This window comes from Grampus griseus, assembly GCF_964374135.1.
Source record: "Grampus griseus genome assembly, chromosome: 6".
In the NCBI taxonomy this organism is placed as follows: domain Eukaryota; kingdom Metazoa; phylum Chordata; class Mammalia; order Artiodactyla; family Delphinidae; genus Grampus; species Grampus griseus.
The window spans coordinates 50,694,242-50,711,627 of record NC_139000.1 but is presented as its reverse complement, the minus strand read 5'-3'; the positions used below and the strand labels follow the sequence as shown (position 1 = coordinate 50,711,627).

Here is a 17,386-nt window from a genome sequence, read left to right as displayed (position 1 = left end):
AATCTCCCAGAGGGTGGATGAAGTCTGAAGTGTTTCAAGATATATTTTACCCCACATTCTCTTTTTGAGAAATGCTGGTCTAGGTGAGCCAGCTAGTGTAGTCTCTACACGATGATAGCAGCTGACACCTTTTTAAGAGCAAGGAAATCCCAAGGGGAAGGAAGGATATATCGGTTGCCCCTGTTTCATGCCAAGAATTCTCAGTGAGAGGCCTTTCCCTGGAGGCTCAGAGAAGCCTGGAAGGCATCTGTAGGCGAACAGGGCCCACTTCATTGTGACCCACGCTATAGAGAAGCTCTGAACTCAGCACAGAAGGATGACCAGCCCCTTAGAATCAGGAAAATGTATTTATCCCTGACCTAGCCCACTGAGGACACATGAAGTGGGGAGGGGACTGTCCTAGCTGTAGCTCCAAAGCTAGTCTGAGTCCCTTTCCCTAAGCAAACTAGTTGTGTGAGTTTAGGTTGGGAAAAGCACTGGTTCAAGAAGACATTAAACTGATGCCCTTTCAGAGGTGTCAGTGTGAAAATGCATATCATGAAACTCCAAAAATGGGATAGAGCATGCAGGATTTTAAAAAGTTACTTGACTATGAAACGCTTATGCAGCATTTGGGAGGCACTTGTGTTACAAGGAAAACCCTTTGGGAAACACTGATCTAATCCGACCTTCTCATTTTACCAGTGAGCAACTCTGGGCAGGCATTTCTTACCTGTGGAGCCCTCTCAGGTTCCTTTTCTCCATCACTGTGACACATTTGTTGGAATTAACTTGATCAAAATTGGGGGCAGCTTTGAAGAGATTTCTTTAGTTCATAAGCCCTTTTTGTATGTTTCAAGGGCAAATTACTCTGTATACCTTGAGTTTCCGTTGTCAAAAGCCACAGATTAATTCAACCAAACTTTATATAATATTACCTTTGCCCAAAGATGTTTACGTACAGTGGTGGTCTACAAAGATATAAAATGTAGTTCTTAGTATATAAGACATTGATAATAATGACAAATACTATATATAGATGGCAATAATATGAATATCTAACATTTATTGAATGCCCTTCTGTTTGTCGGGCACTGTACTAATATATTTTCATCCTCCCAACAATTTGTGAGGTCGGGATTATATTAATCCCCATTTCACAATGATGATACTGAGGTGAGGAGAGGGTAAGGAACTATTCCAAGGCCACGTACAGCTGGAGGAGAGAAGACATACAGAAAGGTGCAGCAGCACAGGAAACATTCCTTATGAGTGGTGCAAAGTGCTGTGTGAATTCAGAGAACAGAAAAATAATATTCAAAAGACTTTATCAGTGAAAGTGTCAATTATGTGGTGGGCAGTTACGGTTTGTTTGCCCATCTCTCCTGCCTTTGGGGACCAGCACCCCCTGACTTTGGAGGAACTTTGTCCCTTTCACTGTGGGGTTCCTGCTTTGTGGTTGGTTGCGTTGCCTCAAACTGGACCAGAGTCTTTGGGAATTTGGGGATTAGAACCAAGGGAAGAGACTTTCCTTTTGGCTGGTAAAGCTGTAAAATCTTATCTGAGATGTGCCTGACTTGTCCTCAGCCCTGGGGAAGGAGCTGGGCTGTGGTAGGAGAGAATGATGGTGATGTCAAGAGAGAGGCAGGTCCTAGAAGTGCAGAGATGGAGTCCTGGAGACCTTCTGGTTATGTCTGAGGCTTGGAGGCTGCATCCTTTTCTTCTTGTCTGGGACAGAGGACTTACCACCCTCTCCTGGGAATGATACTGTCCTTCCTTGCAAAATGAAATGTTATTAGAAAGTGGTTAAAAAAAATGCCCCATCATAGAGATGTGCACAGGTCCTTAGAAGTGTTGACATTCTATTTGGTGCTAAGACAAGGCTCCCTCAACCATAAAGTCAGGAACTTTACAGGGGAATGGAGAGAGTAGAGGCAAAACAACAACAGCAACACACACACACACAACCTTCACTGTTGAAGAGAAGAGCTAGAGTCTCAATAGGATTCAGTTGATGACTTCACACTTTAATGATATTAATAAAAAGGGGAGGGGCCACATAAGAATTTGTACTGAATGTAGGTGCCATCTTGGCCACTTCCTTCAACCTCACAGAAAGCCTCCTTTTTCTCATCTGTAAAATGGGAATGATATGAATGCCATTACTACTTCTTTTAGTTGTTTTGAGCCTCCAAAGAGAAAACAGATGCAAGGCCTTTTGTCAGCTGCAAAACAACATATAAGTGTGAGCTGTTATTCACAGTCATCTTACTGTGATCAAACACTTGATAATCCTGCAGCAAATCCAGCTTAGTCCCAGGAAGTGGACAATATTTGGAGGAGGAGAAGAAGCAGGAGATTTCAGTGACTTTAGTGGGCGCAAAAATGCTTTGAGGGTGAAAGGAGATAGAAGCAAAAATGAGAATTGTTTCTTCCCTTTTGGGGCTTTATCCTTTTTGCCTGTTTATTTTCTATGGGGAATTTCTTGATTTGGGATTTTTGGTGGGCTTTATGGAGAGAAGGCAGCACATCTCTGACCACCCCCCTCTCCCCACCCCACCCCCAGATGCCAGAAAGCTTGTGAAAGGAGCAAGCCCAGTTCCTGGTACCCTGTCCTTGTTTAATTTGGGTTTGTTCATTCATTCCTGGTAGGACCTTACAAAGGGCTTTACCCTCCTCCTAGTGAAAGCGATGAATCCTGGTAAGAGCTCCGCAGTGTGGACACATACAGTGTGGGACAGCCTGTTTCTAAGCAGGAGCTGGGCCAGGGAGGGTGAAAGGGCAAGAAGAATAAGGAAATACGCGTCCACGCATCTGTGTTTCTGCTGTTGTGACCACCACAACAAACAAGCAAAAAAAAAAAAGTTTTCTTCCTGAGAAGTGTGCTGCCTTCAGAGAGCCTGGGGAAAAGTGTGGATGGCTGGGTGGATCCTGCTGGATTGAAGGGCCTGACAGTATGTGATTCCCTGCAACAAATGGTAGTGGTGGGGTGTGTGTACACACGCAGACACACTCGCAGCGCCCAGCCTCCAATTTCAGCGCTGGCAGAAGATAACAATTCTCGGCTCGCTCTTCCAGGGTTATTTTTGGCTGGGGCTGTTCTCTGATGGCAAAAGGTTTCAGCCCCCTCCCAACTCCACCCCTGTCCTTGTTCAAAAGAGAAACTGGTGCTTGTAAACCGCTTACTCCCTGGGAGGCCGGGAGGCAGGGCTGCGGGTTGGAGGGGAGAGGGGCCGCGGGTACGGGGAGAGGACCCCCAATCCTGGTCAAGTTCTCACCACCCCTTCCCCGGCTGTTTTCTAGCGAAGGGTGTGCCGGGGGAGACGCGATCACCGGGGAAGGCTCGGGCTAGGCGCGCGAGGAGGCGTCCCCGGGATCGGGGTAGTTGGCACTGGGAAGGGGCTTTTGGGACACCCCGAAAGTGAGTCCAGCTGGGAGAAGAAGCTGCGGGCACGTCGGGCGCTCCGGCCGGAGAGGAAGTTGGGCGGGTGCGAACTTTTCTTGGAAGGTAGAGGCCAAACTCTGCGGGGGCAGCTAGGGGCCGCGCGCAGAGGGAGGAGCGGTCGGCGCGGCAGGAGGGCGCGGGGCGCGGGCCGGCCGCAGAGGGGGCCGCGGCGCGAGGCGGAGCCCGGGCGCGCCGCCAAGCTGGTGGGGGCCCCGTCGGGCTGCAGATTCCCTCCGGCTCCCGGAGCCGCGGCAGGACCGGCCAGGAGGCGCCATGGAGGGGAGCCCCATCCCGGTGCTGACGGTGCCGACGGCGCCCTACGAGGACCAGCGGCCGGCCGGCGGCGGGGGGCTGCGACGGCCCACCGGGCTCTTCGAGGGTCAGCGCAACTACCTGCCCAACTTCATCCAGAGCGTGCTGTCGTCCATCGACCTGCGCGACCGCCAGGGCTGCACCATGGTGGTGGGCAGCGACGGCAGGTACTTCAGCAGGACGGCCACGGAGATCGTGGTGCAGATGGCCGCGGCCAACGGGGTGAGTGACATGCCGCCCCTCGCGTCCTCAGTCCCCCTCCTCACCCTGCCTTCTCCGCCGGCCTGCCCCAGGCCCAGCCTAGACCCCCACCCTGTTCCCGGGCTCGGCCGCTCCCCCAGGTCCCCTCCGTCCGCGTCCCGCCACCGCAGCTCCCCGCAGCCTCCCCGGCGCACCCGGGACGCCCGGGCTGTGTCGCGCCCGCCGCTCCGAAAGGCCTTAAGGGTTGCTCGCCCTTCTTTGAGCCCAGCCGGGCATCCCGACCGACCAGCCACATCGCCCTGAACTCTCTCTGGACTCTGACCATGTCCTGCACCTGCTCGCTGTTCTCGACTTTCTCTTCCCCAACCCTTTAAAAATATTTGCTCTGACCGTTTTCACTACCCTCCCGCTACCAATATATTGATAGTTGTCCCCCTCCCCACCCCACTTCTGTATCCTATTTGCAGTCTTCTTCTACTCCACATCTTGGCTCTGCCAAATTTAACCGTAGTGTTGGCTCCGAAGACACACACACACACACACACACACACACCCCATATTTAGCAAGCGTGGACCCTGAAGGTTTTTAATATCATTGGTTCATGGAGTTATATTTCATAATTGATTTGATTAGGGAAAGGATGGGACGGGAATCAGTGTGAACCTATACAGACTGGGCTCTCGGTTCCGGGGAGGCAAATCTCTAAATGGTCAGAAATGAGATTTGCAATGCTTTTCTTGAAGCAATTCCCAACTTCTCTCCAAGATGCCCTTTGGCAGTTTACAACATTTCATGCCTCTTCTCCCCTGCAGTTTTCATCCTCCTTTCCTCTCCCTTCTCGCACCGCTTAAGTAGTCTTCTTTTGCAATCTGAATTCTCAGACCTTGAGTTTTTCTCTTTCTCCTTCCTTTCTCCCTATCCTACAACTAGACGCATCTTTTGACATATCCCCATACCCTGATTTCCTCCTTTCCAAAGCCAGCAGCGTCTCAAGAGGGATACTGACTTCAAGGGTCCCTGAATTCTCTGTGGGAAACATTGTCTAAAAGAGGAACTTAAGCCTTGTTAATGCAGTCAGATCCACACACATAGAACTTCCCTTTAAGTGAAACCTGTGCAGATGTATAAGTGAGTGTGAACATTTAAAAAAGAGAAACTAAACAATGATCTGGCTTTTGAATTCCCTCCTTCCCTCCTTTCCATCCCTATCCTTTTTAATTTTCTCATTTCTTGCTTAGAAAGACAACTTTGAGGTTGTCCATGCTTCACGTTTGTCTACTCTAACTCCCCCTTTTCAGTGTTTCTGGAATAGGGAAAGAGGATTTTTTTTTTTTTTACTAACCAAAAAGCAGTTGGGTGAAACAGGGCCTGGCTGGGGTGAGGGTGAGCTGGGTGGTGGGGCTGTGATCTCCAGCCCCAGCAGATGATGCTGCTGGAGATTATAAGACTTGTATTTCTCTCTGGCTCCTCACTTGGGATTGATGAAAGTTGGCCTGAATCAGGAATTTGGAGAGAGGTTAACAAATGGTCTTTTACTCTTGTCTGACAAAGCCGTTCCCATGGAATGATGGAGAATAATGAGCCTTGGGAGAGCTGTGGCAGCTTTCATACTCCTTCCTGGGCCAGGTTTTCCAAGGAGTGAGAAAAACATGGCCTGTCCAATATTTATTGCGAGTCAGGAAAGTTTTGGAGTTACAGTTGTTGATTTGCATGGACGCGTTATTATTATGCTTTATTATTTCTTGGCACACTTTACGCTAAGGACTCTTCAGTCTCTTAACTTCAGTGGGTCTTCTCTGTAAACACATTTTATTGACTTTATGAGTGGAGTTTATTTTAGGAGATAGTTAGCATACGTTAATATATACCTAAAATAGAGTCAAATTTAATCTACCAGTTGTTATGAAGGACAGAATGACAAACTAAAGTCCACACAGAAGCACCGTCTTTTATTTTTATTTATTTATTATTATTATTTTTTTCTGTATGTGGGCCTCTCACTGATGTGGCCTCTCCCGTTGCGGAGCACAGGCTCCGGACGCGCAGGCTCAGCGGCCATGGCTCACGGGCCCAGCCGCTCCGCGGCATGTGGGATCTTCCCAGACCAGGGCACGAACCCGTGTCCCCTGCATCAGCAGGCAGACTCTCAACCACTGCACCACCAGGGAAGCCCGCACCGTCTTTTAAATAATCTGAAAGTATTAATTCTAAGATGGACAGGCATGGGGGAAAGGGATGGTTGACTCTTGTAACGATTTCAAACAGCCAGTTTTCACCAGTCTTTTCCTCATTTTGTTCAGCTTCGTGGGAGCTTTTGCTAAAGCAAAGTGAATAATCAGAAGGCTGACTTCAGGCGAGAGGCGGTTTAAAAGGGACCACAGTAAGCAAAATTGGTCTTGCATGATTGCAAATTGATGGGGATGCACTTGCCTCCTGACTTGGCCTGCTGATTATACTCAGGAATGGGGAACTTCAATTCCAAATGCTTTGGCCTTTTTTTGATTTCCCATTGGATATTCATAGTAAAAAAAAAAAAAAAAGAAAATAGTAGAAGATAGAATTTATTCTCTTTGAACTGACTTGAATATGACCAGGTGGGCTGCATTCTCTCTCTCTGAAAAACCTTGGTTTTGATTGAAAAAGTTAATTTTACAAAGCCGTTTTTCTATAAAAAATGGTTGTTGCTCTTCGCTTATGAAATTGCTGGAGGAAAACAGAAGTTTGGAATTTCTAAAACAATAAACTACACTATTAATATTTTAATATCTCATAAAGTTTGAAATAGATTCCTACACAAATACCTGTACAATTGGAGATTTTAAAAAACTTTCTCATAAAGTTATGAAACTTCCAAGCTTTCAGGAAAGTGTAGAGAATAGATTAACGACATCCATATGCCCTTGTCCTAGATTGTTGACATTTTTCTATGTTTGATTCATCTTTTCGAGGGTCTAAAGTATATTAAAATATATTAAAGAACATGACATTTTACCCTAAGTTTTTCAGTACGGATCTCTAAAAAAGAAGAACATTTTCCTTGATAGTTACAGTATCATTAACATCCCAAACAAAATAAAAAAATATTTCTTTACATTATTTATGACCCAGTCCACATTCAGATTTCTTCAATTATTCTGAAATGTCTTTTATACCTAATTTGTTCAGGCTTGTTTCTTTTAATCAAGGAACACACATTACATTTGTCTTAAGTCTCTTTTAACCTAGAAAGTACATCCCTTTTTATTTTTATTTTGTTAACAAAATTGACTTGTTGCCGAGACTAGGTCGGTTGGTTTTTCTATAGAATGTCTCCTCCACCTCCTTTCTGGAATTTTCTGATTACTTCTTTATGGTGTCATTTAACTTTTCACTCTATTCCCTGTGTGTGTGTGTGTGTGTGTGAGAACTAGAAATCAGTCTAAAGCCTTAATTAGAGTCAGGTTCGGTATTTTTTTATAAGATTATTTCATAGGTGATGGTGTGTATTCAGTTGCATAATACAAGGAAACATAGTCTCTGGTTGTTCCATCATCCGTGATGCTGAGATAATTATAGAGCTATGGTGGTATGGTCCATTATTTTCCCCTTTGGAACTAGCAGTAGGCTGTGGGGTGCACTTTGTACCATGTGAATATTCAGTTCCTTATCAATTTTTACCCAATTGTTTTAGCATCCATTAATGATACTGGCTTGAGTTGATTATTTCATTAGGGGTTTCAAAATGATGATTTTCAAATTCTTTAATTCCATTTACATGTTTTAGTTGGCATTTTTCTATAAACTGGGTATTTTCCTCACTACTAGGCTATTTGATTATTCTGTAATATAGTTCCTTCTGGAAAGACAGAATATGTGTTTATTTCTCTCTCTTTTTTAATTACCAATTTTCAGAGTAAGAATTTGGTGAAATAGCCACCTCCATTGATGACACATGAATTTTGTTTTGTTTTGCTTTCACTTTTTCGAATATCACTATGGACTCCTGGATTTTTATATAATCAATTTGAATAGATTATTGAAGAATGAAAAGAAACTACCTTTTTTTTTAGTAGTTTTTACGGGGCTATGTGAATTTATCTAAAAAACCCCAGAAGTATTTTAATCCCCTTTTGAAGTTACAAACTATGTCATGCTATATAGAGCAACAGACAAACAAACAACAAAAAACTAAGTATATGAAGTAAATAGTGTCATTTAAATGAATTGAGATCAGACTTAGTTTGAAACTAATTGATTTTTTTATCCTATTTCTATTTCCATCTGCTTTAGATCCTCCTCAGGGGTTTAGATCCTCTGTGTATCAATTTATTCTAATGTCTTAAAGAACTGAAAAGCCAAATGCATCATAATGGCTACAGGAATGCCTTTGCCCTTCTCTGGGTAGATCCATTTGCAGCTCAGGGCATTTGTCTTTCTTCCTCCTCTTTGTAAAAATCTACTTTTTTAGTCCTAAACTACCTTTAATATTGGACAGGTGACAGAACTGTATCTGCCTGAAGATGTTTCTGACTTTTTCTAAAGTCTTCTTTTTCTGAGATGACATTGTATATTGGCACTGTCTAACAGAACTTATTGTGATGATGGGAATGTTCTGTAATCTCTACTGTCCTAGCCAACTAGGACACTTGACTGTTGAATACTTGAAATGCAGCTGATGCTGCTGAAGAACTGAATTTTACATTTTATTTAATTTTAATTAATTAAGATTGAAACTTAGATAGCCACAAGTGCTTAGTAGGTACCATACTGGACAGCACAGTTCTATAATTTAACATTTAAAGTGTGTGTGTGTGTGTGTGTGTGTGTGTGTGTGTTTAATGGAGCCAGACTGTTACAATCAAAAGCAACTATCGGTTAAATAAAGGGAGGTCGACAAATACTACAAATACATAATTGGCAAACCCAAACCAGATTTCTTCATACAATAACCACACTCTCTTCTGACTTTAGCCCAGGAGGCAATGAGGTATGGTAGAAAAAGCACTGTATCAGCAGCTGGAGGGCTTGCCTTATTTTCCTAGCTCTGACATACAAGTTGCAGTGCAAATGCTTTAGCCTCTTGACATACCAAGAAACCACTTGTTTTCTCATCTATAAATTGGGTATGATAGCATCTCTGAATTATCCTGAGAATCAAATGAAGCACTGCATATGAAAGCATTTTGTAACATCCACAGCACTAAGAAATGCAAGGGAGTATTGCTATGGTCAGCTGAATACATCTCAGATAATAATGATTTGACTGCATGTATGGACTAACCTAGAGCTCTGTAACAAGTTTTAGCCAAGAGAAAATCCATTTGCCAGTTAGCCATGCACTGTACTGGCCATATGATGATCAGCATTAACGATAATAATATTGGCATACAGTGCAGCTTACAGGATTCAAGAGCTCCTCAATGGCTTGTGAAATCTTTTAGAGGTAGAAAATGAAGTGAAATGATATGAGGAATGCTAGATCAGTGAGGGGCTTGGGCGTGCCCTCCGGATAGATGCTGGCACAGGTTGTATTTGATTCCAACAGGTCATAAAGACGTGTCTGTTTCCAAAGAATGAGAATACACTTGCCTTGGCATTTATGAGAACTATCTGGGCAACAAATTTTGGTTTGGTCCCAAAGACAAGGAACATATATTTGGAAGAGAAGCAGAGTGGGATATGGTGGTGGGTGGCCAGTAGTGATGAAAGAAGAAGGAAGCAAGAGAGGGAAACATGTACTGTAACACTAAGGCTTCTTTCCTGGAATGGATCTGGAAATCTGGGCGTGGCTAGCTCCAGGTCCTATCTCTAGAAGGCAAAAGAAGTGGGTGATGATTGCTCTGTATTTTCTATGGGTGTTCACAACAGAATAGGTGAATGGAATGGGCTACTATGGCCCAGATGTTAGGAAGGGCTGGTTTGTAATATATTAGAAAACCCTAAAGAGCCTCCCATAACTTTATCTTGCTTCCCTTCCCAAATCCTCATCCCTGAATTGTGGAGATGGAAAATCTATTATCTGAGCAAATAGCAAATTTTAGGGAGCCCTTGGTTCCACCCTTCTCCTTGTTTGGGTCTGTTCATTCTTGACTCTTTTAGCCTCAAGTCCTCATTCACTTTTTTATGAGGAAGTAAAAGGAGTGGGAGAGGTTTTGAGAACAGCTGGGCCCTCCCAGTTGCTGGGGTGTGTTATTTTAAGCTTTGTTTAATGTGTCCAGAGACCCAGATGGCATTTTTAACTAAGCTGCTTTATTAAATCTTGTGATAAAATATAATGATGTTTATTGAAAAGACAGATACCCATCAGCAACATTATGTCTGAAACCTGCCCTAAGAATTTTTTATAAAACATCTGTTCCCTTTGTGAACTCTGGAAGTTTGCTAGTTTCTGTACAGCCTTGAGGAATAGAAGTTGGAACCTATTTGGGGGGAATCTAAGGAGAGGTATTGGCTTTACCAACCTTACCCTTCATCTTTTGGGCTCTGGCCACTCTTCTGTTAGACAACAGTGACATGAATGGACACTGTAATAGGATTATTTGGGAATAATAGGCAGCAGAAAAAAAAAAAAGGTCTGAATTTCCCAGGGATTTTTAAATTGAAGGTAAAAAGCTAGGGCTGCAATGTCCTTTGTTAGCCTACAGCCTTGACAGCTAATTGCAAACACTCAAGATTTGGCCAGTATGCCTTTACTGTTTATACTTGCATAGCCAAAGGGAAAGTTTTCGGTTCTTTCATCTGACTTGACTCGCATTACTTATGAATAAGAGGATATCTGGGGTATACACAAGGCTTGTTAAAATCCACATTTTCTGAGCCTTTCAATACCTTTCATCTCCTGCATTGTTAGTGACGTCAAATTTTGGAGTAATGCCTGTATTTGTTTGAAGAAAAAAAATTTTTAGGAACACTGAATCCCCAAAGAAATTCTTTTTCTTGGCATAAAGTCACAGACAATTTTCTTTCCCTTTCCAAGTCTCTACTAATAGATGCTTTGTACAAATAGAATACTTACTGCCTTTCTATTGTTTTCCTCTAATAAGAGTCTGGTTTGGTAGCTAGGGATATGTAGTTTTATATTTAGACATTTATAATAAAAAATAGAAAAGAATTTGAAATCATAGGACCAGAGTTTATCCTGCTTGACAAAAGACCTCACAGAATACTAGGAGGAGAGTTTTACAGCAGATGGTTAATATCTACAATATATGAAAAGCTTTCCCAAATCAATAAGAAAATTCAAACAGTTTAAAAGAAATATTGTCAGCAGCAACCACAAATGCATGAAAAGGTGATCAACCTCATTAGTAACCAAAGAAATACAAATAAAAACAATCCATTAATTTGAAAAAAATGGAAAATACTCAGAGCTGGCATAGGTGTTGGAAAATTGTCATGTTTGTACACTGTTGGTGGAAGTTAAATTGATACAACTTTTTGATCAGGCAATTTGGCAGTATGTATCTAAATTAATAGAGTACTTGTCCAATAATCTAAGAATCCTTTACTCTAAGAATATATCCTATAAATTTTCTAATACAAAGGTAGAAACATTTATGTACAAGAATACTCACTGCAGCATTTTGCTAAAGAAAAACTTGGAGGGACTTCCCTGGTGGTCCAGTGGTTAAGACTTCACGCTTCCAATGCAGGGGGTGTGGGTTCAATTCCTGGTCTGGGGAACTAAGATCCCACATGCTGCTCAGCTCGGGCCACCCCCCCCAAAAAAAAAAAACTTAAAAAAAAAAACAGCTTTATTAAAAAAAAAAACTTGGAAACAATTTATATGTTCAGCAGTAGAGAACAGGTACATAATTTATGACACAACCACACTAGGAATGCATTAATATCCATAAGTGAAGGAGGTGGATCTATATGTGACATGAGAAAGATGTGGATGATAGTTTGTTAAAGTGAAACAAAGCAATTAGTACAGGGTCATGTGTAGCATGATCCCACTTTTGTGTATATAATTAGGCATAGAAAATAGGGTTGGAGGAACATAGTCCAGACAGTTAACAGTGAATATATCTGGGGTATGTGGGTGTGTTTGGTGGGGGAGGGGAATCCTTTCCCTTTCTACTCATATACTTCTCTTTATTAAGTAATTACACATGTATACATGCCTTGCTTTCATAATTAAACACATCACTAGAGAGTAGTTAAGAAAAAAAGGAGAAGCTCTGAATTTGAATCATTATACTATCATTTGCAACGTGTATGACTGTGGGGAAGTCACCTAGTTTTCTGGGGTTTGTTTCCTTGTTTATAAAAATAGGCACTGTCGTAATACTTGCCTCCCACATCTTCCAGGGGTTTGGGGAGGATTGAATGAGGTAATGGATTATTGTCAATTATTTTATTGTTTCACATAGCACCACTATTACCAAACTATTTTTCTCTGATTAAAATAAAAGGACATGTGCATATATGCTTTTTATTCTCAGTAGCCTTACTGATCGAAGGCGCCCGTCGATGTGGTGATCACAGTTGCTTTAGTAAGACTTTCGGCATTTCTGCAGGCTGCTGGCTAAGGCTTGGGTGGCGACTGCTGAAGTCATGATACTCTCCCCTCTCCCAGCATGAATGCTCACACACACACACACACACATACACTCACTCATGCACACACAAACACACATGTGTGCACACCCTGTCACGGTACTTGAGGTGGCAGCAGCTGCTCTGGCGTAGACTTTAACTCAACATAAAGGACTTCTTTTTGCGTGGTCTGTGCATTATTTCCTATTATGAATCAGCTGAGTCAATGCCATGCTTTTCAATCTTAAACCTTTCTGAGGCTCAGGCTACGTTAGGAGCAGACCCACCCTTCTATACCTGCTCCACTGCCCCAACTGAGGCCAGATCTTAATCTGCTCATTTCATGCGGATTTTCAAGCCTAATGGACTGGGCCATGTGAGGGATTACTGAGAGGAACAGACGAAGCAGAGGCTAAGAGACTCCACGCTCATCTGCTGCGTAGTCTGAAAATGCACAGCTGCAAGCTCTAGCGATGCTTTAAAGCATTTTGTCAGGATGTTTGTCAGGGTGCCTGTTCCTACAGCCCTGCTGAATGTTTGGTTAGGAGGCATAATCTTTTTTTGGACAGGATCTCCCAAATGTAAAGTGACAGATGCTAACGTGGAATATAATACAGAAGACCTAGCTTTGCTGTCATAAATAACAGTAAATTGTTTAATCTTGCTGAGTTGTAAATCTATGATTGCCAGAGGTCTTTAGTTCACTGGAACATAGTATAAGGGTTGGTGGCATTTAGCAAATGGACAGTAATTATTTCCCAACCAGACAGATATTGGTCTGATGGAATTTATTTAAAGATCCACATATATGTATTTTAATTGACTGTGACAACTACTCAGGAAAAAACACATAGCTATAAAGAGAGACTGAGATTTTTCCGGGAAAAAATTCACACACACATATAGAGAGGAATACGTATATGAATCTCTATATATGTATTCTATCTATAAAAGAGCCAAAGATAGTCAGTTTTTTCTTTTGGGATTTTATATGTGTGTGTGTGTGTGTGTGTGTGTGTGTGTGTGTGTGTGTGTGTGTATTGTCTACTTATAAAGGTTCCAGATGGAAAGTGTTCTTAAGCATTTAGATAGTTTATCAAATAACATATGTGTGTACACATGTGCCCAGGACACCCCCTCCCCGAAGATACATCTTCTTCCCTGGATATATTCAAAAAGAGAGTAGAGCAGAGTCCCAGGTGACAGAAGTATCTGAAGACAGCACAGAGTTGAAGGAGGTGACTAAATGTTCCCAAATGACCTATGTTTCTATGATAATAAATAGAACTTGTGCTGGAGTTGGATGGACCAATAGTAAGAAATATAAGTAGTATAAATCCTGCATTCCAGGCAGGATCTTGTACGGACAGCTCTCTGCTGTGAGCTCAGTAACGTGGGTAAGTTAGCAGTCTGGCATGGGACATACCAGTGGACGGTGCAAGTCAGAGGCATAAATGGGGCAATGAAAATAGGAAGATCCGGGCCAAGATGAGGATACAGACATGAGGTCCTGTCACTAATCACCATGGACTTCAGCAGTTTCTTAATGAGCAGTTCTGGTGGTTAAAGAAGAAAGAAGACATTGCACTTACGTAGGTGTGTTACAACTAATTTTCTATTTAATTGGTGGCAAGCTACTTTGAGTTAAATTTATTCCATAGGATTAAATTAGATAGTTTTAGTTTCACATATAAAAACATTTTTAGTTTCACATATAAAAACTTAGGTAAAAGAACACTTTTATATTGGTCAGTAAACCATGGTACATTTAAATAATGGAAGACTATACAGCCACTAAAATCATGTTGTGGAAAAATAGTCAGTGACAGAGAAAGATAGACTCCACGGAAGGGGTAGATATGTTAAGTGAAAGATGTAGACTACACGACAGTCCCTTTTGTAAAAATATAAATATGTAAATGAGAGAGAGGGAGATATCCCAAGACACATAGACAAAGGTTAGACACTGAAATGTTTACTGTGGTCACTTTTAGGTTTACAGATGAGTTTTACTTTCTTCTTGCTTATGAGTACTTTCTAAATGTCATACATATACTATATATACATATATTTGTCATATATATAAAAGTCGTATATATATTTGTAATTAGAAAACCATTGCAGGTTGGTGAAACAACAAATGCATTCAACTACTATGAGTTAGAAATTCATAATTAAGAATCAAGAAATGACACCAGCAAGGAAGGCAAGGGAAATATATCAAAGATTTATTGGGTGTCAGATGCTGAACTGGAGCTTGGCTGTGTTACTTTCTTTCACCCTCTATCTTTTAGGTAATAAAACTGAAATACAGAGGGTTCAGGATCTTGTCCAAAGTCATATAGCCGGCAGGTGGCAAGTCCATTTTTGCATCATTTCCCGTTGAATGCCAAAATCTCAGCTTATCTCAGGGCACTCAGGCCTGCTTTCTTGACCCAGATGGATCCAATAGTTCTTATCCTGGTACCTGGTTGGGTTGATCACCTCATAAAATGGCAGCAGATAGAGCCCTTTCTTCTTTCAGTGAGCCGAGTTCTATATCTTAAGGTAAAGATTTCAGTATCTTCCAAGCACTGAATTACCAGTAGGAACATAAGTTCCAATTTCATTGTCTCCATTCTGCACCCAAGAAAAGCTAGAGTACCTGATCTTCTCAGTGAGAACCTTGAGAATTGGTGGGCTGATTGAGGAATAGAACTTGGGCCAAACTTCCAGATGCCTTTGACTTTTCTGCACCTGTTCAGATGTTGGGAATCAAATGTGAAATACAGCTTGGTTTGGTTCTAATGAACTCTCGTCTCACCCTCCAGCCCCTGGGTATGTGTGTCAAGGCTTCCAGGGGAACACGCATCTGAGGATGAGCTCGGTTGCTCCCATCTGGTCTCCGTGTAATGAAACGTATAACTGCACAATTATTCATGTGCAAATGGAGAAGTCCTTTGATGTTTGGATAACTACATCCATGTCTTGAGTTTGTTATTTCTCAAAATTCCACTTAGCCATCTCCTGCTTACTCATGCGCAGCAGTGATCAGGGGCTGGCACTCCTCTCTGACAGCAGGGACGAGAGACTGAAGCCTGGCCATCCACAGCAGCGTGGCTCTGGGTTTCCTTCATGGCTTTTGTTTTTTGTTTAACCAAGAAGATGAGAAACAGGCATCTTTGTGTTTATGGCTTTCCATGCACTTTGTAGGTGGACACGGTGGTGGCTGTGTGGTCCTGTACAGCACTCTGTCTGTGAAACATCAAGGAAGTTTCTGTTTAGTGCCCTTTTTACTCTCTCTGAGTCACTTTGGGAATGACAGGGATGTGACGCAGTGACCAGAGGTTATTGAAGAATGTCATGCTTACTTTTTCTTTTCTCTCTGTGGGACTCTTTTTTTTAATGACTTACTTAAAGTTAAAAGGAAACCAGAAAGTGGAAATCTTATTTAAGTGATTTCACACATGAAAACAATCCTGCTTTCTTTAGTTGTTATGTTACTGGGGAAAAATCATTTGGTATCAAAATTCCACGTCTACCCTGAGATTCTAGCCTGAGCGTTTAAGTTGTATATTGCTGCTCTCTGGGACTTGAATCTGAGCTAATTAGAAACTGAACTCTACTAAATCTAAGTTAGAAGAGTAGTTGTTAGTGTTCTGAAAAGAGGGAGCCATCAGAAATAAAATCATTAACAAAATTCGTTGTATATGGCACGTGGTGTAAAGTATGGATGTGCTGGGAGAAAGCTTCATGAAATAAAATTTTCTCTATTTCAGGACACTGGTCTGTGGTATGTGGAAGGGCATATCGATTCCTGAGGCACTTGCTGTGCCCACTCATGGGTGGAGTAAATGGTGATGCAATCTAGGTGAGGCGTAAGAGTTGGTGGAAGACGCCGCCATCTAGTTAGAAGAATAAACTCAGAGGGATTATAAGTAACTGCACTGAGGGAAATGATTGATGGTAATTGCACATGGCTAGCTGCTACATCCTCCCTTTCCCTAGCATTCAGCAGTCATGACTGGATAAGAACAAGTTAATGCTGGGTCTGTGTATCTGGGTGTCTGGGGAAGTGTGTGCCTCACGTATGTGTCTGCAGGCGCTGGTGTGACAGTGTTCTCATGGCTACCTGTGGATCCTGGTATCTGTCTGTATCTGTGTGCCTTCTGTGTGTGTGTGTAAGCCACACTGGACTGGGGTCTACTTTGCCCCCCTTTCCTAGTGGGAACTGAAGGACATGTTTCTCAGTAGCAGTAAAGCCCACCCAGGTTGGTGCACCATCTGCAGGGCTGGGTGGGGTTTCCTTTCCTCCAGTCAAAGACAGACTGTATGGTATGGGTGTGACAGTTCCTCCAGTGCCCCTTTGGGAGGGTCAGCGAGGGAGCAGCAGAGTGCCATGGCTCAGACCTCCCCAGCCTGTGGTCTGGGTTTCACTCAGGAAGAGAAGTCAGATGTTGCCTGCTTCAATGCTGTAAACAAAACCAAAGCCAATGATGTAAGTAGACCATCTTTTTCTTGCAAGGTAGCAGTCTGCAACATTGGCAGAGAATAGTACTTCTAAGACTTTTTCAGAAAGGGAAATGGTAGTTTAAGGGTTATTTAAGGTCTAAAATTGAATTTTAAATGTTGGGGGAGGGGAAGGGGCTTGGAGAAGGCAATAGCATGATTTGGGTCATGTTGAATTTCATGAAGAGTTTATATAATCTCATCTTACATGAATTTTCATGACCCTGAACCCTCTCAACTTTGCAGATGAAGACAAGGTGCCTCAGACAAGTGACACAATTTGCCTTAGGTCAGGGGTGGAGCAAAGACTCATATCTAGATCTTTTAACTTTAAGTTGCCGTTGCTTTTTCTTTATACAACAGGGCTTCCAAAGGTTATGTTTCTTTGATCAATTACTAGATCTTGAAAGTCATAGCTTTTCTGATGACATTTGCCTTGG

General features: G+C 42.4%; 1 protein-coding gene across 1 annotated transcript in view; it reads left to right on the top strand.

Moving 5' to 3' along the window:
• The first annotated feature begins 3,664 nt into the window (after positions 1-3,664).
• PGM5 (phosphoglucomutase 5) overlaps positions 3,665-17,386 on the top strand; it is a 191,140-nt gene continuing 177,418 nt past the window's right edge. Inside the window, exon 1 of the mRNA XM_082656339.1 lies at positions 3,665-3,958. Within this exon, the coding sequence (XP_082512465.1) occupies positions 3,698-3,958 (261 nt within the window). The 5' untranslated portion in view covers positions 3,665-3,697. The remainder of the gene's footprint in view (positions 3,959-17,386) is intronic.